This window comes from Polypterus senegalus, chromosome 11, assembly GCF_016835505.1.
Source record: "Polypterus senegalus isolate Bchr_013 chromosome 11, ASM1683550v1, whole genome shotgun sequence".
NCBI lineage: Eukaryota > Metazoa > Chordata > Cladistia > Polypteriformes > Polypteridae > Polypterus > Polypterus senegalus.
Genome location: NC_053164.1, coordinates 145,026,693 through 145,052,821, shown reverse-complemented (window position 1 = coordinate 145,052,821; position 26,129 = coordinate 145,026,693). Strand labels below are relative to the sequence as shown.

Here is a 26,129-nt window from a genome sequence, read left to right as displayed (position 1 = left end):
CTTAAACCAGTTTGATGAGTATTTCTTTGCTAAAATCTTTTCTTTCATCCCCCACACAAAGCCAGGTTAGCTTAACATATGGTCTTGGGGGGTTGCAGGTGTTAAGATGCACTATTTCCCCCCATTGGTCTGAGATATGGCTGTTTGGAATTGGCTTGTCTCAGAGGGCTTTAAGTACCATGATATCCTATTGGCTGTAAGGGGTTGGACAGAAAACTTATAAATTTGCTTGCTCAACCACATTCTCTCTCTCTAACCAACATATGATGAAGAAGCATCTCTCTTGCTAACCTGTGGTGATGCAGAAATATCTTTCTCTTGCTAACAACTGAAGAAGACCGTCACACCATGAACTAAAGACAACACAATGATGAGCACAGCTTCAGCCATTTTGAACAGACATGTGGCTAAAAGCTGAGCACCAATGATGCCTTAACTAGAGACATTAAGTAACTACAACTCTGTGTGCCACCTGAATTACACATCACCATTTCACCAGATTGCATGGTTGCCAATATTCAAATGTACTTTGCATTTTGTTATTATTTAAGAATATTATCCGTAATACATTATTTTATGTGTAACTTAACTCCTGCTTGTCTTTTTACTACATCTAATTGCCTAAGGTTATGGATATAGAAGGGAAGTTGGGGATAAAGCATATACAATAATCTATACTAATAAAAGGCAAAGCCCTCACTGACTCACTCACTCACTGACTGACTCACTCGCTTACTGACTCATCACTAATTCTCCAGCTTCCCGTGTAGGTAGAAGGCTGAAATTTGGCAGGCTCATTCCTTACAGCTTACTATTTTATCGTCCATATACTATTACAAACGTCTGCTCGATGGCCGTGGGAGGCGGACTTACGCCTCCCACGTAATTTAGTGCCTACCCATATAAGGCCGTCCGTCAGCGGCAATCCAATAGAAACACTGCCGCTAAATATTCATAGGTTTAGGACTGTGCTTATGCAGACGAAGATGAAATGGTCAGGATGGTGTTTGGCACAAACTCAGCGAAACTGCAAGAGAAACTTTTAAATGCCGGGTCTTAGCTAACATTAAATACAGCCGTGGACATCGCACGAGATGGCACCAGCACAGCTGGGAACCTTCGATGCATGTACACCGAGAGGCTCACGTGAACTGACGCAGTGCACAGACAAAAAGCAACAGTTCCAAAGAGTGCTGAACAAAAACCGAATTACACAACTGCGGGGAAAAAAGCACGGTGTGAGCCGTAAGTTTAAATTAAGTTTATAGACACACTCCCGCTGCCGTTTGTCATGCCTACGACGAGTATGGTATTCGCGAGATACACGTTTAATGAAAAGACACGAGGTATAAACAAGACTTTGGATCACTTTGTTGCGGAGTTAAAATTGCTGTAACAAGAAACTTTGAAGTGCCGGGTCTTAGCTAACATTAAATAAAGTCGTGGGCATCGCGAGATCGCATAAGCACAGCTCAGAAGCTTTGATGCATGTACTCCGAGCGGCTCGCGTCAACTGACTTTGCAGGACTGGAAAAGATTAAATTAAGTTCATACACATGCTACCGCTAAATATTCACAGGCAATTTCCACAACTTAATACCGGGAATGCCTGCTGAACATCTTACATTCACGAGTTCCGATTTGGGTGGTGAACACTTCAATGAATGAAACCCGTTATCTTTACAACGGTTGACAAACACGGAATAAACTTGAACACAACACGTCCTCCAAATACGAACCTGATTGAAAGAAATAATGATAATCAAATCCTTGATGACAGCAACACTCATAACAGTCACAAGACTATTACATTGACAATCATGTTACGTTACTGTTTAAAATGTTTCCTTTTCTTAGCACAAGCACAGCTGAGAAGCTTCAATGCTTCAATGCAACTCCATAACGCGTAAAAAAAATAACGCATTTAATCACACTTTGCATTCCAAGCAAAGGGTAACTTTTGTCAATGCATGATTTCCTGGTACATCGATTACATTGATGCACACATCAGAGCTACAAAAGTATAAGAGTCGGAAAAAAGCGCGTTTCTAGGACTTATTGGAGGGAAATTTCATTTCAAGAGACTACCCGACGAAAGCCCTGATAAAAGCGTGGTTTTGTGCACACTGTCCAAATACGAACCTGATTGAAAGAAATAATGATAATGAAATCCTTGATGACAGCAACAGTCATAATTGTCACAAAACTATTACATCGACAATCATGTTACGTTATTTTTAAAATGTTTCCTTTTCTTTTTCATTACTTCTTTTACACACTACTTCTCTGCTGCAAAGCGCAGGTATTTTGCTACATATGTATATTGGTATATGTATATATATGCATATATATATATATATATATATATTACATATATATATATGTGTATATCTTGTGATAAGAATGAGTCAGAGACATCATAAAGATTTGGGGCAGCCACCCATATAATTGAATCGGCTGCAAAAGTAGTTGTAAATAGCACGATGTGCTTAGTTCAGAGTCCAGAACAGAACTACCTTTACTGAGGCAAGATGGCAGTTTTAAAGGGCTGGAAGGGAAGTGACGTCATCTATGCCGGAACTGGGAGTGGTGTCCTTGTGCCCGAAGTGACATCATCCTTGGGGCCAGCAATATATATATATATATATATATATATATATATATATATATATATATATATATATATATATATATATATATATATATATATATATATATATATATATATATATATATACTAGCAAAATACCCGTTCAGAATGAGAAGTAGTGTGTTAAAGAAGCAATGAAAAGAAAAGGAAACATTTTGAAAATAACGTAACATGATTGTCAATGTAATTGTTTTGTCACTGTTGTGAGTGATCAGTGTTGCTGTCATATATACAGTATATATATATATATATATATATATATATATATATATATATATATATATATATATATTTACACACACACACACACACATAAACATATATATATACATATCTATACATATACACATAAATATACACACACATATATACATACAAATTCATATATATATATATACACATATACACACACACACACATATATAAACATATATATACATATACATACATATCTACATATATACACACACAGCTATTTCGTATCAGTGCAATACGCTGTTTGTTAAAACGGATGACTCCCGCTCTTATGTGCAAGTCTGTGTGGATATTATGAACTATCGTATTTGTTCAAGTTCTATTTAAATTTTAAATAGAAGGAATTTTTATTGAGTCGACAGAAATATCTTTGGTAGGAATGGTAAAAACAGACAGGAATATTATTCGTGAATAAATCAATTCAAACCTTAAACAACTTATAATATTTTGCTCTCCATAAAAATATATCCTGTCTAAATTATACAAGTTAGAAATAAAGTAAACGTTAAAAGAACAAACATTCAAATTTCTTTACTAATATGTAATTTAATATAAAAAATAAACTTAGATTTTAAATATCCCAAAAAATTTTTCTCTCCATAAAAATATATCCTGTCAAAATTATACAAATTCAAATATGAACATGCTGCATAACAAAACCTAGAAATATAAATAAAATGTGTTCCTTTCAGCAATAACAAATCAAATCATTCAGTTGTCTTTGCTCATATGTCATTTTAGAGCTGGACGCCTGGCATCTTTTTTTGGCAACAAGTTCGTTTCTGTTTGGTGTGAAGTTCTGTGTTGTGGAGATTCTCAGGATGGATTGCAGGTGCTCATCAGTGAGGCGACTCCCGTGTGCTGTTTTGTTAGTCTTTATCACTGAGAAGAGCTTCTCACACAGATATGTGCTACCAAACATGCACAAGGTTCGAGCCGCATGTAGACGGACTTTTTGTTCTTCAAAGTCACCAAAGCGCCGTGCAAACTCAGTGCGCTCAGTTTATCAGCAAAGTGCGTATTTGGGAACACCGTAGTGACGACTTGGTTTAACATTACTTGGCAACAGGGAAAGTGGGGCAAAGTGCACTGCTGCATTTGTGTCTCCCATAAAAGCACCTTCACTTGAAATCACTTTGTGATTGTGCACGGGTAAAAACGTCCGCTGAAGTGTCAGATTCTTATTTAATTCTTCTGCTTTCTGTATCTTCTGCATTGCATTCAGGTTGCCCTGATGTTTTGTCTCATAGATTAAATTCTGTTATTACAGCCACATTAGCTCCACAAATGATACACACGGGTTCAGTAAACATATACTCAGCCTCCCATCGGTTTTAAAGGCTCTATTTTCAGAATCAACTTTTCTCTTCAGCATCGTGTGAGCTAGCTTCGCAATAACTTGCAGCATCATAAGCTACACTTGATTAACGCAGTAAGTGTTCGGCAAGGCAGCTGAAGCGCTGCATTATGGGATCTGTAGTTTATTGTGTTACCAGCGCTTCATATACCCGGGCCATTAATAACAATAATACAGTTAATAAAATGATCTCACGGGCGGATATAATTACACGCCGGCACGCGGCCCTTGAGTTTGACACATATGGACTAAATAGAACTTGAAAAGATATATTTTTCAAATATGATCGCGCAATTCAGATAGAGTTGACGCGACTACAGCCTGCATGCCTCAATAAGTCATCCTCCCTCGCTCTTACTTTTTACCGTTCATCTAATGAATACACTGAGTATGGCTTTACCAAAACAATCATTGATGGCGAATAAAGTATCCATTATTCGAGTATGCAGATAGGGATATATATATATATATATATATATATATATATATATATATATATATATACACCTGCGTATCGCAGCGGAGAAGTAGTGTGTTAAAAAAGCTAGAAAAAGAAAAGGGAACATTTTAAAAATAACGTAACATGACTGTCAAAATACAGTATTTGTTTTGTGAGTGTTACTGAGTGTTGCTGTCATCAAGGATTTGATTATCATTATTTCTTTCAATCAGGTTCGTATTTGTAGGATGTGTTGTGTTCAAGTTACATTCCGTGTTTGTCAATCGTTGTAAAGATGACAGGTTTCATTCATCGATTCGTTTCTTACTGCATCAATAAACAGCTCGTCTTCTTCTTTATCTGAGACCTGACACACTGCATGCACAGGTTTTTTTGTCTTCCTTTAGCGGGACATTGACTTTTTCCACCGTGTGCTTTGTTTCCACAGTAGCTGCATTTATGAATATGCTTGTATGTATCAGACGCTTCATATTTTTGCTGCCTTTTCAATTGTGTAATTCAGTTTTTGTTCAGCGCTCTTTGGAACTGTTGCTTTTTATCTGTGGATAACAATAAATGGAGAAAAACTGCTTCCAGTTATGACCATTACGCGTAGAATTTCGATATAAAACCTGCCCAACTTTTGTAAGGAAGCTGTAAGGAATGAACCTGCCAAATTTCAGCCTTCCACCCACACGGGAAGTTGGAGAATTAGTGATAAGTGAGTGAGTGAGGGCTTTGCCTTTTATTAGTATATATATATATATATATATATATATATATATATATATATATATATATATATATATATATATATATATATATATATATATATATATATATATATATATATATATGTGCCAGCAACACTCATGACAATGACAAAACAATTACATTGTCAGTCATGTTAAGTTATTATTAAAATGTTTCCTTTTCTTTTTCATTACTTCTTTAACACATTACTTCTCCGCTGCGAAGCGCAGGTATTTTGCTAGTCTATACTAATAAAAGGCAAAGCCCTCACTCACTAACTCACTCATCACTAATTCTCCAACTTCCCGTATAGGTAGAAGGCTGAAATTTGGCAGGCTTATTCCTTACAGCTTACTTACAAAAGTTAAGAAGATTTCATTTTGAAATTCTACACGTATCGGTCATAATGGTCGATAACGGTCGACAACTTTCTTATTTATGGCCTCATCTTCAAGAAATTTGGTAGGCGACTTCCCTGCGCTAACCAAAATCGATGTACGTACTTATTTCGGTGGTATTATGCCACTGTCAGCCGCCATATTGAACTTTCCAACGTCACTAATTCTCCAGGCTCATTCCTTACAGCTTGCTTACAAAAGTTAAGCAGGTTTCATTTCAAAATTCTATGCGTAATGGTCATAAAGGTTGACAACGTTCGCCATGTTCAACTTTCTTATTTATGGCCCCATCTTCACGAAATTTGGTAGGTGGCTTCCCTGCGCTAACCAAAACTGATATACGTACTTACTTCAGTGGTATGATGCCACTGTCAGCTGTCATATTGAAGTTTCCAATGTTACTAATTCTCCAACTTCCCGTGTAGGTAGAAGGCTGAAATTTGGTACTTATTTCGGTGGTATAATGCCACTGTCAGCCACCATATTGAACTTTTCAACGGTCTTTGTTTCTTATGGGCCCATCTTCAAGAAATTTAGTACGCGGGTTCCCAACGCTAACTGAATCCTACTTACGTACACATATACGTCCATAACCTGCAGCTCGGTCACCGTGTGAGGCGGCGTTGGGTCCCCATCCCAACGCCTCCCATATTGTTGGCTGCCTGCCTATATAAGGCTGTCCGTCGCTCCAGTCTCTACATTCCCTTCCTTGCTTCGCCATGGGATTCACGTCTCCCTGCTGATAACTACAGCCTTTTTTATTTAATCCACGGCTTCTCCGCTGTTTTATTGTTCATTTATTACGATTATAGTTATTGTGTAGGTATTTTAGACTTACTTTACATTGTTCAGGTACCCATTTCCTTTATCATTCCAACCGTACCCCCATTAACATGTCTATCGAGGTGATCACCATCGATCAAAGAACTGTCACTTACCAAGTGGTTTCCATGCCCAGAGATGGCACCTACCTTTTCCATTCTTTTTGTTACATATTGCACGGCCATATCAGGCTCACTCTTGATATCCGGAGGAACATTGTGTCTTATGTATTGAATGACTGGGACAGGGTCAAGGTGTGGACTGATGACGGTACAGGAGATAATTATTCTACACAGGAGCACTAGAAGAGTGAAATGCTTAAGCCCTTCACCTATGCATCTGCATGTGAGTTGATGGCTGCCGTGAATTGTTCGGTTGTCGCTTTCAAGTGTACCAAAATGGCCAAATATTTTACACCTTTGGACAACCGGCAATGCCTCTTAAACATCTTAGATTGACAGGTGATGATTTCTGTAGTGGACACTTTGATGTTCATGAATGTTTAAACTCTCAAAAGCTGGATGTGAAGTTATCGATGAAACTGGTTGTATACTTACAACGCTTGACAGATGCCGAATATCTCTTCAACACAAGTCCTACAAATACTGTTGTTTAATTGAAACAAACCATGAAACTCAAACCGATTATGACAGCAGCAATCCAAGCTATGAGATTTGAAACAAGATTACTGTTCACATGGCCAACTGTACGTTGCATGCTCAAGAGTAAGCTCAGAGCAGAGCTTGGTCATATTACAACTGGAGGGCCGAACTCACAATGTGGTATACAAAGAGATCCTAAACAAATAATTATTGGTATATTTTCCCTCAGTTTAAAAAGGTTTAATTTTCTTCTTGATAAAAATTTTAAGGCAGTACTTCGCTGCTGCGAAGCGCGGGTATTTTGCTAGTATCTTATAAACAGTGGTAAGTCTGTGAGATTAGGCATTCTAAGGCTACATATTTCATAATACAATAGGGGAAAGTAGAGCAATATATACACTCACCTAAAGGATTATTAGGAACACCTGTTCAATTTCTCATTAATGCAATTATCTAATCAACCAATCACATGGCAGTTGCTTCAATGCATTTAGGGGTGTGGTCCTGGTCAAGACAATCTCCTGAACTCCAAATTGAATGTCAGAATGGGAAAGTAAGGTGATTTAAGCAATTTTGAGCGTGGCATGGTTGTTGGTGCCAGATGGGCTGGTCTGAGTATTTCACAATCTGCTCAGTTACTGGGATTTTCACGCACAACCATTTCTAGGGTTTACAAAGAATGGTGTGAAAAGGGAAAAACATCCAGTATGCGGTAGTCCTGTGGGCGAAAATGCCTTGTTGATGCTAGAGGTCAGAGGAGAATGGGCCGACTGATTCAAGCTGATAGAAGAGTAACTTTGTCTGAAATAACCACTCGTTACAACCAAGGTATGCAGCAAAGTAACCGAGGTATGCAGCAAAGCATTTGTGAAGCCACAACAACAGAAGACCCCACCGGGTACCACTCATCTCCACTACAAATAGGAAAAAGAGGCTACAATTTGCACATCTCACCAAAATTGGACATTTGAAGACTGGAAAAATGTTGCCTGGTCTGATGAGTCTCGATTTCTGTTGAGACATTCAAATGGTAGAGTCAGAATTTGGCGTAAACAATGAGAACATGGATTCATCATGCCTTGTTACCACTGTGCAGGCTGGTGGTGGTGGTGTAATGGTGTGGGGGATGTTTTCTTGGCACACTTTAGGCCCCTTAGTGCCAATTGGGCATCGTTTAAATGTCACAGGCTACCTGAGCATTGTTTCTGACCATGTCCATCCCTTCATGACCACCATGTACCCATCCTCTGATGGCTACTTCCAGAAGGATAATGCACCATGTCACAAAGCTCGAATCATTTCAAATTGGTTTCTTGAACATGACAATGAGTTCACTGTACTAAAATGGCCCCCACAGTCACCAGATCTCAACCCAATAGAGCATCTTTGGGATGTGGTGGTATGGGAGCTTCATGCCCTGGATGTGCATCCCACAAATCTCCATCAACTGCAAGATGCTATCCTATCAATATGGGCCAACATTTCTAAAGAATGCTTTCAGCACCTTGTTGAATCAATGCCACGTAGAATTATGGCAGTTCTGAAGGCTAAAGGGGGTCAAACACCGTATTAGTATGGTTTTCCTAATAATCGTTTAGGTGAGTGTATATATTACTCTAGCAAGATAAAACAATTGCCGTAGTTGGCAGAATTTTAGGGGTAACCATGTTTTGCACCCTGTTTGCAAATACTGTTTTGATGTATGTGTTTTTTTATGTATGTGAATTTTAGGGCACAAATGCTGTGGAAGTAAAACATTGTTTGGTTGCTGAATGGATTATAACCAATAAAGTGTAGAGATTTCATGTGTGTCATGAGGACACCCGCATGCTTGTTAGTGCTGGTCGTAGTGAGTCGCTAATTAAAGTGCTTGGGAGTGGTGAAAGATGCATGCATAATTCATACGCCATTTAAGTGGTTAAAGTGCTAGGGAGTGATGGAACATGCATTCGTCATTCATACGGTACTTATTCGTTTAGAATCTTTATGTACGTATGTGTATGTTTGCTTACAGGGGCAAAAGTAGGTCAACCCATAACGAATTTGGCAAATTGTATTAGGCATTTCTGAGTCTACAATTTACTCTAAGTTAATTTTAAAGTCAGCCATCTTCCAGTGGAGTGGCAGAGGGAAAATGGCTAAAGCTAGGAAACCTGCAGTGCAGGTAGAGAAAGCAGAAGCTGAGCTGAGCATGCCACAAAATGGAAGGGGGCTGGAAGGATTAAAAGGAAGAAAACAGAGATCAGGCTTAAAGAAGACAGCTGCTGTTATAAGAAGTTTACTAGCTTGTATTATTGGAAATAAGGAAGATCATGATGAGGAAGAAAACAGCAAAGTGAATGAAAGTGAAAGTTATGGAATGTTGTGTGAGAGTTTTGAAAGATGTAACAGTTGGTGTGATTATTGTGAAGTGTTAGCAGGTGAAAGTTAGGGCAATAGTAACCAGATCGGACTGGAACCCTAAAACACGGGTGGGTGACTTACATGAAACAGATGAGTGCTCAGATAAAGAGTGGGAATGTGAGTGTAAGGAAAAGGAGAGGGATGAAAGGGAGGGAAAACACCATGGGTGTTTCGTTCCATTATTTTCCACTGCATCACAATCTCCAGATAATTCTGAGTTCTGTCCAGTACTTAAACAGCATGCTACACTGATATATATTTCACCACTGTTAGGAAAGGTAACCAGTGCTGCACTGAAATTTGATTTAGGACAAAGAAATCAGATAGAAGGCAGATGAGCTGGTGAGTGTGAATGGCAATTGTTGACTAGAGGGCATGAAATGGATATTGGCTTAAGGATACCGAGTAAAGAAAGTGTGGAATTTAAACAAGGAACAGTGGAAATAAAAGAAATTCGAGTGCTTGTGTGTGAAAGGTCTGAATGTGCTAGTGCAAGAATGGCCGAGTTGGAAAGAAAGTGCGCCAGTTTAGGATTTGGTTTGAATGGATCAGGACAAGCCAAAGAACAAAGGATGGGAGATGATGCTGCAGGAAGTTTTACAAGCTCAGGCAGGAAGCCAGAAATGCACAGGGGTGTGAGGGTCCTAACAGCTGTGCTGGGGCCAGCAGTAATTAAAAAGTACACACACTTAGGTTCAGTAATTCGAAACCTGACTGACCAGTTGTTTAAAAAGACAGCCTATGAATCTCCAGTAAAGAGCACAGGTCAGTTTTAGGAGATATGCTGGATCTGGCACTTGGATTCTGGAGAGGTTTTCGCCCACACTTTCAAGTAGCAGTTACCATACAATAAAAAAAAAAGGACACACAGGCAATGAAAAAAAAATAGAAGGGTAGCGCAGGAAGACAGGAAAGGGAAAACAGTTATTTCTGTTTCAATTTTCTGGCCTTTTGCAATAGTGCTACTTCTATTGTAAGGTTTTACGGACTTTAGGTTGGTGCAGGTAATAAATAGTGAAGGCAATTAGCAGAGTAAAATCCATGCAGGAGATTGGGTTACCACTGGCACATTAGAGCAGAGTGGCTCTACTATAGTGATCAAACTGTTCCAATGAATGCCTAGAAGCAAAGTTTGAGTGTTGGCACCAGGTTGGCAAACCAAAATAAAATGAGATGGACAGATACTGCTTTGTCACCTTCCATTTTGCAGACCTGCCTACATAGCGGAATGAAAAAATAGAAAGAGGAAAAGACAACAAAGACAAAAAGCAAAGGCAAAGATAAAGACATGAAGAAGAACTGAAGAGACAGCAAGAAAAAGACACTTACTGGGGTTTAAGTGAGTAACAAGTCCACAAGTCATGCAATAATAAGGCAAGTCAGATTAGCTATAGTTTAAAAGGAAAGGTTTATTTAATACTGCAGCAAATTCATATTCCAAGGGGTGGAAACTGAACAAACCAGTTAAGAATGCCAAAATAAGGGCATTCATTTTGGGCTCATAAAGTATACATTCTGGGTATTAATTAATTAAGTGGGATAATTAATATAATTAATACTATTATTAAAGAGCGGTATACTGAGCAAATTGGTGAACTTTTCAGGAAAACAGGTGCAGCTGGTACATTTGCAAGTCATATGGGTTCCGATGTTTAGGTATAGTCTAATTGGGAAAATACGGAAGCCCTGCTGAGATTGTCGGCTATGGTACAAACACAGGACCAGTGGGCCAATTCTGAACCGAGGTGTTTAGCACAACAAGTACGCATATGGTGAGCAAACAACTCTAGGGGTGGCCTACAGGGGAAATAATAAGAGTTGCATAGCTTTTATGTCTCCTGGTGGTGATGCCAGCCTATACTGGTAAAGGCTGATGGCAGTCAAGAGTTGCACCATGGGTAGGAAAGCACAAGAGGCAACTAAATCAACCCCAAATGTGTGCAGAGGGGCCACAAATGTTGGTTTGTGAACAGTTTCTGCTATGGCGCATGTGCTGTCACTTGGGCAGAAGTGGTTATACTGGCACCTGTGGCATGTTACCTTTCAAATTTTGATGTTAATTGTACAGCTGCATATGCTTAAACAGATAGTTTGGGACAGGGGTCTAATTAGCAGTTAGGCAGAGAACAAGTACAGATTAAGAATTCACACAACAGACTAAATTGTAGTGGGCTAGTTTAGATCTGATGACATATGAAGACTGCAGAAAGCTAAAGAAACAGTTGCAATCCGGAGCAGATACAAGTCATCAGTAGCGCTTCCAAGTTCTTCAGATTGTCTTTGAAATAAAGAAGATATGTAATGGACAAATAGTCACGGACTACTTTTAACACTGGGAGAGCAAATACTGCCAATCAATGCACAAGTTATGCATCAGACTCTTTAAACAATTTAAAGACATCGTACAAAACATTCATTGTTTTGGGGTGGAGTGTTGTGATGTAAGATTTTGCATATAACTTGATAAATGTTTTGTATGTCTTTATTTGTAATTTAGGCGAAGCAATGTAATTTAGTGTTACTTTGGTCAGAGGCATTTGTTTTTTTGGGCAGCATGTCATTTGAACGCATGTTAAGATAAGGCAAATTATTTGCTAACAAACCACGATGAAACAGAATGAAGCTAATTTTTTTTTCTATAATGCATCCTGCGTTTTTCACAGGACATGGGTTGAGCAGCTAATTGTAATTAATTAACAACCAACTCCATACCTTGTCTCTGCATAGACAATGGCACTGTACATCAGTGACACTTTGAAATGATGATGTTAAACCTAATGGTACAACCCAGCTCTATTACACAGTTTTTCTTTTTATTGAGGTTTTTTTTTTTCTTTTCTAGGAAAACCTTATTGTTAAGTACATCAGCCAGCAATATCAGTACAATATGCATCAGTAATCTGTTATCTTTACTGACCTCCTATCAATATCATTATCGGTCAGGCACTAGCTTATTTGAAGTCTTTTAAACACCATATAACCAACATTAATTATACAACTTAAAAAGTGAATGCAATTCTGGAAATGAGGGGCAAATATTGTGTATACTTCATTCCTCAACTAGGAATTTATTTCTTGAGGAAGGGCTTGTCTGTTAATTCAAAAAAGAGAGCTTAGACTTTAAAATGTAAGGAACTGAATAAAAATAAAAACAGACCAGTCACTGTGGGAGCGTAAATTTACTCTGACAGATTGCTCAATGGGCTACATGTTCCCATGCAGGAATAAATGATAGAGAGCAGGGCCTTAGATGACACTACTGATAATCAGCAGTAAACAAATGTTACATTGAAGGAATAAGAATATTGTTGTGTTTGTACTGGGAGGTACACTATGACAACAATCCAGGAAAATCAATGCAGGACAGAAACAAGCACAACAGAAAGAAACAAGTAATGTTCCCAAAGGATGCTAGAGAGTAGGTGACACAGCAGGTGCCAGGAATGTCTGACCATCTACAAAAATGAAAGCCACGGAAGAGTTGATAGGGTTGTAGATGGTATACATATAGTACTTCCTAAAGCAAAGTGGACAAAAGTTGTCATTTGCAAAGTCAAGGTCTGTTAGGGGGCAACTCAGAATCCCCAACTGTAAGGAATGGGACTATACTGCCTAGAAGCTGCTTAAGAGAAATGGCCCGATCGATCAATAGATTGATAGATCGATAGATACTTTATTAATCCCAAGGGGAAATTCACAGGTTATACACAAATTAATGATGTAGGTTTGCCAGTATAAACTAGATGTAGTTGTACCCAAATGCTGCCACTGGAAAAGAATGGTTACTACTGACAGCTTGAATGGATGTGACTAAGGACTTTTATGGGAAGACAAAGAGACAGTTTGTGAGGGAAGAAAACAAGACTGGGGATGAGAGAGGAAGGGCTTGGTGGTACTTTATAGGTAAGCAAGAAGGCAAGCTTCCCTATTCAAACAGATAGGATCTTGAGACCAATGAATGAGAGTTCCATTAAATGTTAGTTTTCTTGTATTTATATTAATTTGTCAGCTTGCAAATAAGTTTTGATTAAAACAGTTGCAAGATAACTTATATGAGACATGTGCATTTATTAATGCTATTCAATGATTCAGCATGCACAACATACAACTTCCAGAAACCAAATCCCATATTTTATAACTTACTGTTAAACTGCCAAGAGGAAAAAATGAACCTCAGCTTTCATGTACTGTACTTTATGGCAAACAGTTACCTTGGCAAGGACTACAATAAAATAATGTAATTATGCTCACTGTAAACCAATTTGTATTTTTTTCCTGCATTAAAATTAATGCAAGCAGAGAAAATACAGGTAAAATATCATTACAACAAATATCTTTACAATTAAATTTTCATTACAACAAAGTATTTTAATGGTTCCGACAGTTTCCCCATATAACATGAGTCTATAGAAATCTCATTACTACGAAATACATTCTGCAGATACTTTCATTACAACGAAGTTCCCAAAAGACCTTGAAAAGCCTGAATGATTCATCCACAGAGCAATTAGTTCTGTGGTCTCAGCTCAGTTGTGCACAACAATCCCCAAGGAGAAACATTGCACATTTTTTTTTCCTTTCTTTGAACTTTCCTCACACTCTTTTTTTTTTTTTTTTGCTGTTTTTGTTTTCAGTGGTTTTCAGTGAAACCTTTTGCTTATTGTTCATCAACATTTGAAAAACATCCATTGGAATTTAACTCATCGTCACCCTCCTATAGAAACAGCAGACACGAAAAAACGAAAACAGTTCATATTAGAGAAAAAAAAAAAATTGCAGCAAAAAGAAAAAAAAGATGTTGCCAGTGAATTCAGAATTTCGCCATCAACACTGTCAACTTTTTTGAAAGACATAGCAAAAAAAGAAGAAAAATCTCTGGTTGCAAACGTATACGAACTACTGTATTTAAAGACGTCGAAAAAGCCGTTTTTATGTGGTTCAGTTATACTCGTTCAAGAAACATTCATATTAATGCGGCACTCATTCAAGAAAATGTGAAATTTCAAAACTCTCTTGGGACCTCCTCCAACTGGACAACTTGTCCTGAAGTGTGATCACTGTGGCTTGCCACCAAAGCAAACAGAAAAGATCTTGATAAGTGATGCATGGAACATTGTAAATGGAGAGAACTGTATTACTTGGCCACTAACCTGCCTGACTGCTGTATCTGTGTACAGTAATCCCTCGCTATATCGCGCTTCGACTTTCGCGGTTTCACTCTATCGCGGATTTTAAATGTAAGCACATTTAAATATATATCACAGATTTTTCGCTGGTTCGCGGATATCTGCAGACAATGGGTCTTTTAATTTATGCTACACACTTCCTCAGTTTGTTTGCCCTGCTGATTTCATACAAGGGACGCTATTGGCGGATGGCTTAGAAGCTACCCAATCAGAGCATGTATTACATATTAACTCCTCAATGCTATAAGATATGCATCCCGCGCGGAGCTTGATTGTTTGCTTGTCTCTGCCTCTCTCTCACCATCTCTGACATTCTCTGCGCCTGACGGAGGGGCTGTTTGCACAGAGGCTGTTTGCTTAAAAGATACTGACGCTCCTCTAAAAAAATGCCGCTTTATTGCGGTGCCTGGCATATTTAAAAGCACAAAAGCACACATATTGATTTTTTGATTGTTGCTTTAATCTCGCTCTCTTTCTCTGACGTTCTCTGCGCCTGACGGAGGAGATGTGAGCAGAGGGGCTGTTTGCACAGAGGCTGTTTGCTTAGAAGATACGGACGCTACTCTAAAAAATACTGCGGCAAACTTAAAAGCACAAATATAGATTTTTTGATTGTTTGCTTTTCTTTGCGAGCGCTCTCTCTCTCGCTCTGAAATTCTCTGCTCCTGAAGAGAAGAAGATCTATTTGCATTCTTTTAATTGTGAGAAAGAACTGTCATCTCTTTCTTGTCATGGAGGACAGTTTAAACTTTTGACTAAAGGGTGTTATTTCATGTCTAGAGGGCTCTAATAATGTTAACAGTGTGGGAGAGTTTATAAGGGCTTAAAATATATAAAAATAACTACACAAACATATGGTTTCTACTTCACGGATTTTCGTCTATCGCGGGGGGTTCTGGAACGCAACCCCCGCGATCGAGGAGGGATTACTGTATAGGAGAGTGGCAGATAACGCTACAATAAATAACCGTGCTGTTCCTGTTTCAAGCTAAATAGAACTGGTTTTGCTAAAGTACTGAGACTCAGCCTCCTGTTTTTGGGTGCAAGACAGGAAATTATAGTGCGACCACAATCTTTTATGATTTTCTACTGTGGCGCTTCACTACAGCACTATGGGGCTGCTGTTGCCCAGCCCCGGCAATGGACAAACTTCCATAGACGCGACAATTGTGCTTCGGGACGCACTTCAGCATGTTGTTCCCGTTGGGTGGGATCCCAAAAGAGTTCAGAAACCTCACAATATGAAGAAGAAGAAAAGGATGATTTGGCTTCTGATTGATAACTGTGCTGCCCACAACATGCTTCTACATTTAGATAATGTTCGCGTTGAAGTCCTCCCACCCAATTGCATGGCAGTGCTTCAGCCACTGGATTTGGGTATCATTTGCACCCTGAAAGAGTATTATCAAAAGGAAATGCTGAGAAAAATTCTCGTCAGCATAACCTATAGACAGGAGGAGATTCAAAAAGTGAAAGAAGCTATTGAAATGATTGCAAACAGTCCCTGGAAGCTCGTTGTAATGGAATTTTACCTGTAGATTCATTCCATTTATTTAAAAACCACTGCATGCCTAAAGAGAAACCAACCAACTGCCAAAAAGCAAAACCTTTCTTTTTTTTTTTTTTTTACATTTTATTGATTTTATTGTAATCATTCCATACAAATAGATCAATTTTTACAAAAATAGAATTGAAAACAAATCAACCCCCAACCCTGAAAACCTTTCTTAAACAATTTGAAGTAACCGGTTTCTTGATAATCTTACTATTCCATCCAAATGGATACTTTAACAGTGGAAAATTAAAACTCTTTTGGAGGATGAATGCATATCTGTAAGGCAGCTAAGTGCTTTATTTCAGTATTACAACATTACAAGTAATTTAATGAAGGAGGTTCTCATTCTAGATATACAATAGGGCACCATCTTGGTATAGAATTTTGACTGATCAGCATTTTTCACTTGTGCATAACTGACAACTTGATTAATATGACCACTACAGTTAGTCATCTTGTGGTGTAATATGATGTTGCATTCCTATTAGGCTAGGTTTATACTTCAAGCAATGCGTGCTCCAGTGGACGCTACTGCTATTCAAGTGTTGTACTGTTTATACTTGTGCACGTACCTGACGTAAATCTGAAAGATTCCACCAGGTGACAGTGTGAGATATCATCACGGTGAGAACGTGTTCTGCTTCGCTATGTTGTGAATTGTCTGTAACATCGATTTAACTCTGAGGACACCTTGGCACAATATCTCTGAAAATGATGGATGTTTAATAATTAAATTCATCAATCCAGGGATGCGCCCATTTCAACAAGCATCCGGGGCGAAGTAGAAACAATCCCTGGATTGGGCTTCAGCTCATTGCAAGGTGAACACAAATGCACATACGCACAAACACACACAAGCATCATTTTAGCATCACCAAATCCCCAAAACTTCATGTCTTTTGAAGGAAACTGGAGCACACTGTGGAAACCCACCAGGAAAACATGCAAACTCCAGGCAGGGAACACAGGGGACGTGACTCCCTGCGAGGCAGCAGCACTACCACTCTGCCACCATGCCACCCTCATGTGTGTAATTATTATCAGTACTCATTATTTAAATGAAGTTATCAACTTAATTGTAAAATGTAACATACGTTCTTTAATGCATTTCATCATGAAAGTGATATCAAGTATAAATCTAGGGATTCTAAACATGCAGAGAGCTGGAATATCAAAAATTTAATTAGCAATTAACAACTGGGTAGGATTTAAGATGGCATTTACAACGGTCTACTTCAATGACAAAATAAACTAAGAGATTAAAGTGGACATTTCGAGATTTAAGCTAAGAGAATGAGCGAGTGTCTGGACTTGTGTTCTGGATAAAAACGAATTTCCAGGTCTTTAATGACCTCTTGGGCACAGCCATCAGCAGTGTGTCTGTTTGCGGAGAGAGTGTTGACCTTGTTGAGAGGTTTACTTACCTTGGCAGTGACATTCATACCGCTGATGACTCTTACTATGAAGTCAGTAGACGGATTGGGAGAGCATGGGGGGATCATGATATTGCTGGAAAGGGATGTGTGGCGCTACCAATATCTATGCAAAAGGACGAAGGTCCAAGTCTTTAGAGTCCTCATGCTTCCTGTCTTGCTATATGGTTGCGAGACATGGACGCTATCCAGTGACCTGAGACAAAGACTGGACTCCTTTGGAACTGTGTCTCTCCGAAAAATCCTTGGGTACTGTTTGTTTGACTTTGTGTCGAATAAGCGGTTGCTCATGGAGTACTGAATGAGGCACATTACCTGCACTGTAAGAGAGTGTCAGTTATGGCACTACAGCCATGTGGCGTGTTTCCCTGAGGGTGATGCACCTCGTAAGATCCTCATTCTTGGGGACTCGAGTGGCTGGACCAGGCCAAGGGGTTGTCCACGTAACACCTGGCTGCGGCAGATAAGGGTCATTTCCGTAGGGTGGGACATGACTGTGTGTCTGTCTGGGGGGTTGCCAACCGGGATCCCGAGCTGTTTCCTCATGTAGTGGGTACTGCAATGCACAGTGCATGCTCCCCAACATGACTTGACTCTGTACAGAGCAATCTTAAATATAGCTGTTTTCTCAACCAAAAGGTTCAAGACATTCCGTAAGCACTTTGAAGTAAGCTTGAATACTCATTTACATTTCAATCACATTGTCAACATCCTAATTAACGTCCTTTAATTGCTCACCAGAGAAAGCTGCTATACATTTATGGGAGACAAACTATGAATATATTTTAACTTCTTCTTTGAATTTCTGCACAGAAAACAAAAATATGATCTACCCCATTCTTTTTATGAACTATTTGTAGTTTTTATTATTTTCATTTCAACAGTAAATTTTGATGGGTTTTCACTGTCAACTAACAAAACTTGATTTTAAACAGTGCTGTTCACAGGAACTAATATCACAAAATAAAATAGTTCTAAAAAGGCTATGCACAAAACATGATTTTTAGAGCTCTCCCTACAGGTTAAGCCAAAGCTTATTTTTCCACAAGCAATTGTATTTTCAGTTTCATTTACACTTAACACTTAAAATGCCTGAACTGTCAACATTGTCTCCTTTTAATGACAGTGATGCAAAATGAAGTGAAAGGTAAAACATTTCCATTGCAATACTGAAACAACAAAATTGAAATGCCTTTTTCTGTGAATGCATTTCCGCAAACTCTCTTTATTTCTGCTGTTGAGCACCCATCTGTGTGTTAACTGACTATGAGCAGTGACCTGTAGGAGAAAATGTTTACAGATGACTTCTCAGAATAGAACAATATTCTTCATGTTCTGTCATATACACTTTTGATAATTGTTTATTTTATATTCCTTCAACATTTCAAGCAAAGTTCCCAGAATATGTGACAAGATAATGTCTGCAATATTTGTGAAAGCAAAAAATAAGCAAAATTAAATTTTACCAAATCTGTAATTATACAAAATGAAGCACTGTTTTCTAGAGCATTTAAAATACCTTTTGGTTGCTTGATGTATATAATAGATAAAAGAGATGATCTGAATATACAGATAAAGGTTGTGTCGGATGTTACACAAGTCCAATGCACAGTTTTCAGTTTCTTTTAACTAATTCTTGGTGCTAATAATTGTTATTTGTTCTGAAGAAACTTCACCAGAAAAATTTAAACCTGATGTATAAAACAATACTTTCTCTTTCAAAGATGGTCAATATAATGTTTGAACCCCGTGTACTCAGGACAATTGATGTAATATAAATGAAGCTTCACAAAAAGAGTAAACAATGATCCATTATTAATTCAATGCTATGATGAGCAAAATCAGATGTGTTAAATGAACAAATATTTTCGCAATTTTGGGTGTTGTAGTCAGAAATGGTGCCTTCTGGAGTTGGTGTCCATGATTCACATTCTATGTACAGTTGTTGGCTATGTAGAATTTGTGCATTATTACAGTAAATCTGCTTGGTTTCCCTTCTGATATACAGTACAGAAGTGCCATTTTATAGATTCCTAACTACCCTAAACCTAGTGTTTAGTTTCTTTAAGGAAGCTGAAGATATTAATAGACAACTACACTTATAATAATTCCCTATAAAAAAAACCCAAAACTACAAGAACGTGCACCTTAACTAGTAATAAGCTTTCATCAGTCATTTAACAAAAGCATTAATGAATATCTAATCAATCAAATGAAAGGAAAATCACAAAGTATCTGGAGTAATAAGATGATTTTTGTTGGTTTGATTTTAAAAGTACACATCTACAGAGAGCACAATTTGGATCCAAAATATTTATTTAGCATTCAGTAGCAAATTTGTTCATGTTGACAATAAAGTGCTCATAATTGATTAGTCCATAATTTACCATGTTAGTCTTTCTAGTTGTGAGTAACCAACAATGCAAGAAAACACTTTGTAGCTTCCATAATTTCTCATATTTAGGTTAGCTTAATTATACTTGGAAAAAATTAATGATCTCTGTTTTCAGCACTCTGAGGTATTTCAAATGTACTTTAAATACATCTGTACATGACTTCAATGTCAAAATTAAATTATAGCTGGTCCCTTTCCAAAATGTTATTGAGAAAAAAAAAACAGTTTATATTAGACTGCATCTGTTCAATCCTGGTAAAATATTTGGTTGGTATCTCCAAGCTTGAGTGAATTGGAATATTTTATTAGAATAGCATAAAACAGCCACTCTAACAGCATGGGGTCTTTGATGTGGCTAGTTGACTATGTTGAGCAGGGTTTCTTAAACTTTTTTCGTCTCAACCCAATCTTGCACATCCTACTCTCTTCGAGATGCAAACCCAGATGATCCTTGGAGGGTTGCTGCCAATCATCAGATCTTGTCCACCTTGAAGAATCACCACTGATGGTCACAGCTGGGGGCATCAAGGAAGATTATCAGAACAATGTTGATTGCTTTATGGTACTTATACTCTGTTTGCTCTTACTTTTGGCAATACTGTATTTGCTAACTTCAAAATCAAACTAAAGTGGCAACTAAATAGCAGCAGTATTTCAAGACTTATTGTAGTGCCTGTGAACTGAGACTAAAATATAGATCACCTCTCAAAACAAAGGTTATGTTGGTGCAGGAACTTATGTTTTAATAATCACCATGTGGTCTTCAATTAGAATTATGAAAATTGAAGTGTTACCTACAAAGTGGTATGGCCTGAAACTTTCAAGCAGTAGAACATTCTCTACAAATTATGGTCTTATTTACTTGTAAAACATTAATAATAGCTAAACTAAAAAATATGAAATTAAACTAATGATGCCACTAATATTTCTAGTAATGGTTACTAAAAGTATTTTGTAAAAAACTTGATAACATAACAGTAAACACAGAGCTTATGGTTCCCAGATCTTGTGAGACTATATTACATCATGCCATTCCTTATACTTGTTATCTTAGTAAACTTAAATGAATTCAAGCACAAGAAATTTTATGGCTGACTTCTAAAATAAAATCAACTATATGCTTATTAAATCCAGTTTCAGACTAGTTTGTTGAAAACGTGTTTATAGTAGGTATATTACCTATGCATCTTTACGATAGGAAACTGCAACTTATATACTAATCTAATAAAACAAAATGTTAATGTAGCATTTAAGTCTGCCTTTCTTCCCAGCAATAGTACAGAAACAGCCTTAATACTGAATATCCATCCATTATCCAACCCGCTAAATCCTAACTACAGGGTTGCGGGGGTCTGCTAGAGCCAATCCCAGCTAACACAGGGTGCAAGGCAGGAAACAAACCCTGGGCAGGGCACCAGCCCACCACAGGGTGCACACACTAGGGACAATTTTAGAATCACCAATGCACCTAACCTGCATGTCTTTGTACTGTGGGAGGAAACCGGAGTACCTGGAGAAAACCCACGCAGACACGGGGAGAACATGCAAACTCCACGCAGGGAGGATCCGGGAAGCAAACCCGGGTCTGTGATATTCCAATTTTCTCCAATGCAAGGAATACTGCAGTCACAATGCATTTTGATAATTTAAGTGCCACTTTATATCAATAATATTCTACTACACAAACCTATTAATGTAACTGAACTATGAGGATCCGTTTTCAATTGGTTTCCTTCTTAGTTTTTTCCTCATTCCCTCATGCAATTAAACATGGTGTCCCTCAGGGACTGGTACTGAACCAAATTATTTTTCTCTTCATAGGTCGCCATTAGGATTCCTTTTATTTGTATTCTGATGCTCAGATATATTTATTGTGTAAACTAAATATAGGTTCTTGTTGCAACATTAATAGCTTAAATAAGGCAAAACACAGGGTGAATTGTCTTTAAATATACAAAAATAAATGCTTCTTTTTGTAGGCACATGCTACAAAAATGCTACAAAGAGAAAGGCAATATCTGGCATTATGTTTAATAAAGATTACATAGAGATTATATCCAGTATCATCTTCATTAAATTGCTTTCACCAGCTACTAACCGAGTAGTCTGTGTCAGAAAAATAAAAAGGTTTGGAGTAAAGTACAACATGTGGTAGTATTAAAATGTAGCTGACAGCATGTCATTAGAAATTAAAGGGTATGTACTATCCATCCATCATCCAACCCACTATATCCTAACTACAGGGTCACGGGGCTCTGCTGGAGCCAATCCCAGTCAAAACAGGGCGCAAGGCAGGAAACAAACCCCAGGCAGGGCGCCAGACCACCGCAAGGTATGTACTATAACAATACAAAATGTGACAAGACCTGAAAGGTAAAAAGCACTTTCAATCTCTACAAAGATGATTGGTTTTTACCCTGTCTGTGCAGACAATAGTGCAGAAAACTAGTTGCAGAAGTAGCCAGTGTCCCAGTTATGTAAATCAATCTCTGTTACATTACTAGAGCTTGCCTACAATTTTGTATTTTAAAATGTGCTTGACCATCATGTTAGTACAAGTTTATTCGGCAAAATCTGATTTTGTTCCACTATGAAACCCCAAGCACCCTGCTATCCCATCCCCCCACCACCGCAGAAATGGCAAAAACGTTTCCCAGCTCAAGCCATGTTTATCAGGGAGTCAGGTACCTAGAGTTGTATAAGCTAAAAAATATGTCATTATTTGGAACACATGCATGTCATGTGTGTTCTGTGTCTACAACGATCTATGTAAGTGGAGGATGACAGGAAATGCAAGAAATGTTGAACACAAACCTTTTCATGTTTTAGTACTAACAACAAAATTTTGACATGAAGTGTATAATGTGTGAAGACTGAAGTCCAAATATCAAATAAGCACTTTCACAAAAGGTACAAATATAACAGAACAAGTGCACTTTTATTCAAGGTTATAACTGAAGAAAAAGAAATTGGGTTAGTGTGGGTTGTTGCCACGACTGCTTTGGTAGTACAGTTGTAAGAACTGCTGACTTCTATTCAAAAGGTCGCTTGTTTGAGCCTTCCTGCATCCCAAAATAAACATTGCGAGTAGTGAGTTGCTCTTATTGTTATTATTATGCAATAAAAACATACACTTGATTTGAGTCTGTAACAGCTGGTGTAAATGTATGGTACTTGTAAAGGTTTTTTTATTCAGTTTTATTCACTCAGCCGCATTTACTCTCATCCCGATCTGACACTCTTAATTTTCAAATAAAGATGTGATATAACATATGTGAACTCGGATGAGGATGAGGGTTCTACATTGGAGAAAGAGACCCCCCTGTGACGATGTGAGTTCTGGCTCCATGCTCCCATCCGATATTTGGAAGCCCTTGAACCCAACACTGTCGATAATGTTACCGAGTGAGCTAAACTGTGAGACAACATTTGAGCAAGGGGATGGTTCAAAAAAGTGCATAGTGCTTTTATTTAAAATCAGTCAACAAAAACAAAGTGTTCAAATAAATAGTGCTGTGCAGTTCCAAAGTTCAATCATTAAATAAATAATCCATTTAAACACATGGAGGTTAAAAATAGCAAACAAAAATAAACAATCCTTTAAAAGCCCGAGGTTAAAACGTTCCTTAGGAAGCAGTTTTTAAAAACAACAACAATGCCAAGCTCGGTGCTTCTTTTAACTGGTGACTCCCCTGCTTCTCCCTGTTCAGGCTTCGCAACAGGGGAGCCACTCTCTCTGCAGCTGCCCTTCTCTCCACTATCGATCTGGAGTCATCCCAATCCCTGGCTTCGGTTCCGCTCCCTCCAGACCGCGACTTGGGAATTCCTCACACGGCCAAGGCTCTCACGTGGAGGACACCACGTCCCAAATCCTGACTCCCGCTGCCATCCGCGCCCCATGCGGAGTCACCCGTCTCCTTCCTTGGTCACTCCCGCTACCTGCTTGCTCAGCGGGAGCCACAACAACTACTATGCCCTGGGTGTCAGCCTAACACCCATGCCCTCGCAGCTGCCCGCGAGCACTTGTTTCGCTTGCTCGCTCACCCACACGCTCTTCGCGGCTCTCTCTCTCTCTCTCACCGACCTGCTTCCCAATAACCTCGGTCTCCTTCTCTTTTCATTTTCTGAGCTTTGTTTCTCCCCCCTTAACCGACTCGCGCTTCTTTTATCTAGCGAGGGGCCATAGCAGCTGCAGCATATTAGCCACGAGAACAATCACGGAAGTGGGCAGTCCCTCACCTGTGCACGCAGGGAGAAACGCCCACACCGCAGATCGCCCCGTGGCTTGCTATGGCCCAACGCCCCCTCGCTAAGCCCCGCAAGAGTGATTATTTATTTAAAAATGGCCTTTACTAAGCGAGCTGTGGACCCGCTATACCACACTACCCAAGAAACATCCATCCACTCACATATATGAACAACGCTGCTGCACCAGGTATAAAGGCGAAAGATGGCACCGTTTGGATGCAGCACAAAGTCAGAGTCATCCTGCCAGTCAGTCTGCCCCACACCTGTTCTCCAACGAAGCAGCACGGCTTACAGAGATCGCCAACGTATCGTCCAAAGTCCTGTTTGTGATTATGTATTGTGATGGTCTTAAATAAGAAACATTTATATGTTACTTGTATAAAAGCCAGATCAAATGTTATTTACCTTGATTTATTTACTTATCTTTCTACAGCGTAAAGTCACAAGTAGACTGCAGAGCTTCCTCTGTTTGATCGACATAGGCATGCTCACAAAGTACATGTGTACTGAAGGGACTTCAGCTGCAGGTCAAGGTTCCTGTCGCACCCTATGCAACTATCAAGTCAAGTCAAGTTGGGAAGCATGCACTGGTACAGTGCGCTGCCACACCCACTACACATCGAAGCAGCTCGGGATCCTGGTTGGCAATCCCCAAGGCAGACACGCGGTCCAGTCCTACCCTCCAGAAATGACCCTCTATCTGCCACAGCCAGATGTTACGTGGGCGACCCCTTGGCCTGGTCCAGCCACTTGGGTCCCTAACAATGAGGATCTTATGAGCCGGATCACCCTTGGGGAAACGCGCCACATGGCCGTAGTGCTGTAACTGGTGCTCCCTCACAATGCAGGTATAATGTACCTCATTCGGGAATCCATGAGCACGCGCTCATTTGACACATTCAAACCAACAGTACCCAAGGATTTTCCGGAGAGACACAGTACTGAAGGAGTCCAGTCTTCGTCTCAGGTCACTGGATAGTGTCCATGTCTCACAACCATATAGTAAGACAGGAAGCACCAGGACTCTAAAGACTTGGACCTTCGTCCTTTTGCATACATATCGGGAGCACCACACACCCCTTTCCAGCGACCTCATGACCCCCCCCATGCTCTCCCAATCCGTCTACTGACTTCACAGAAAGAGTTACCAGAGCCATGAATGTCACCGCCAAGGTAAGTAAACCTCTCAACAAGGTCAACACTCTCTCCGCAAACAGACACACTGCTGATGGCTGTGCCCAAGAGGTCATTAAAGGCCTGGATCTTGTTTTTTATCCAGGACACTCGCAAGCCCAGACACTCAGACTCCTCACTCAGTCTCTCGAACGTCCCAATCAGAGCCTCCATTGACTCCACGAAGATCACAGCATAGCCAGCAAAGTCAAGATCTGTGAATCTTTCTTCACCAACAGATGCCCCACAGCCGCTGGACCCCACGACCTTGCCCAACACCCAATCCATCGAAGCACTGAACAGAGAAGAAGCAAGAACACACCCCTGACAAACCCCAGAATCAACTGGGGAAAAACACAGAGGTCCTGTCTCCACTCTGCACAGCACTCACAGTACCAGTATACAGGCCAGCCATGATATCCAGCAAACTCGAGGGGATCCCGCGAACCCTCAGGATGTT

The 26,129-nt window shown here is 39.2% G+C and overlaps 1 protein-coding gene across 11 annotated transcripts in view; it reads right to left on the bottom strand.

The window, feature by feature from the left end:
- The window catches only part of plekha5 (pleckstrin homology domain containing, family A member 5), a 461,083-nt gene that overhangs the window by 287,812 nt on the left and 147,142 nt on the right, over positions 1-26,129 (bottom strand). Inside the window, exon 4 of one of the 11 annotated variants that reach the window (XM_039769760.1) lies at positions 18,696-20,763. The exons of the other annotated variants lie outside the window; for them this stretch is intronic. Within the exon in view, the coding sequence (XP_039625694.1) occupies positions 20,745-20,763 (19 nt within the window). The 3' untranslated portion in view covers positions 18,696-20,744. Of the gene's footprint in view, positions 1-18,695; positions 20,764-26,129 lie in introns of those variants that run through there. 11 annotated transcript variants of the gene reach the window in all.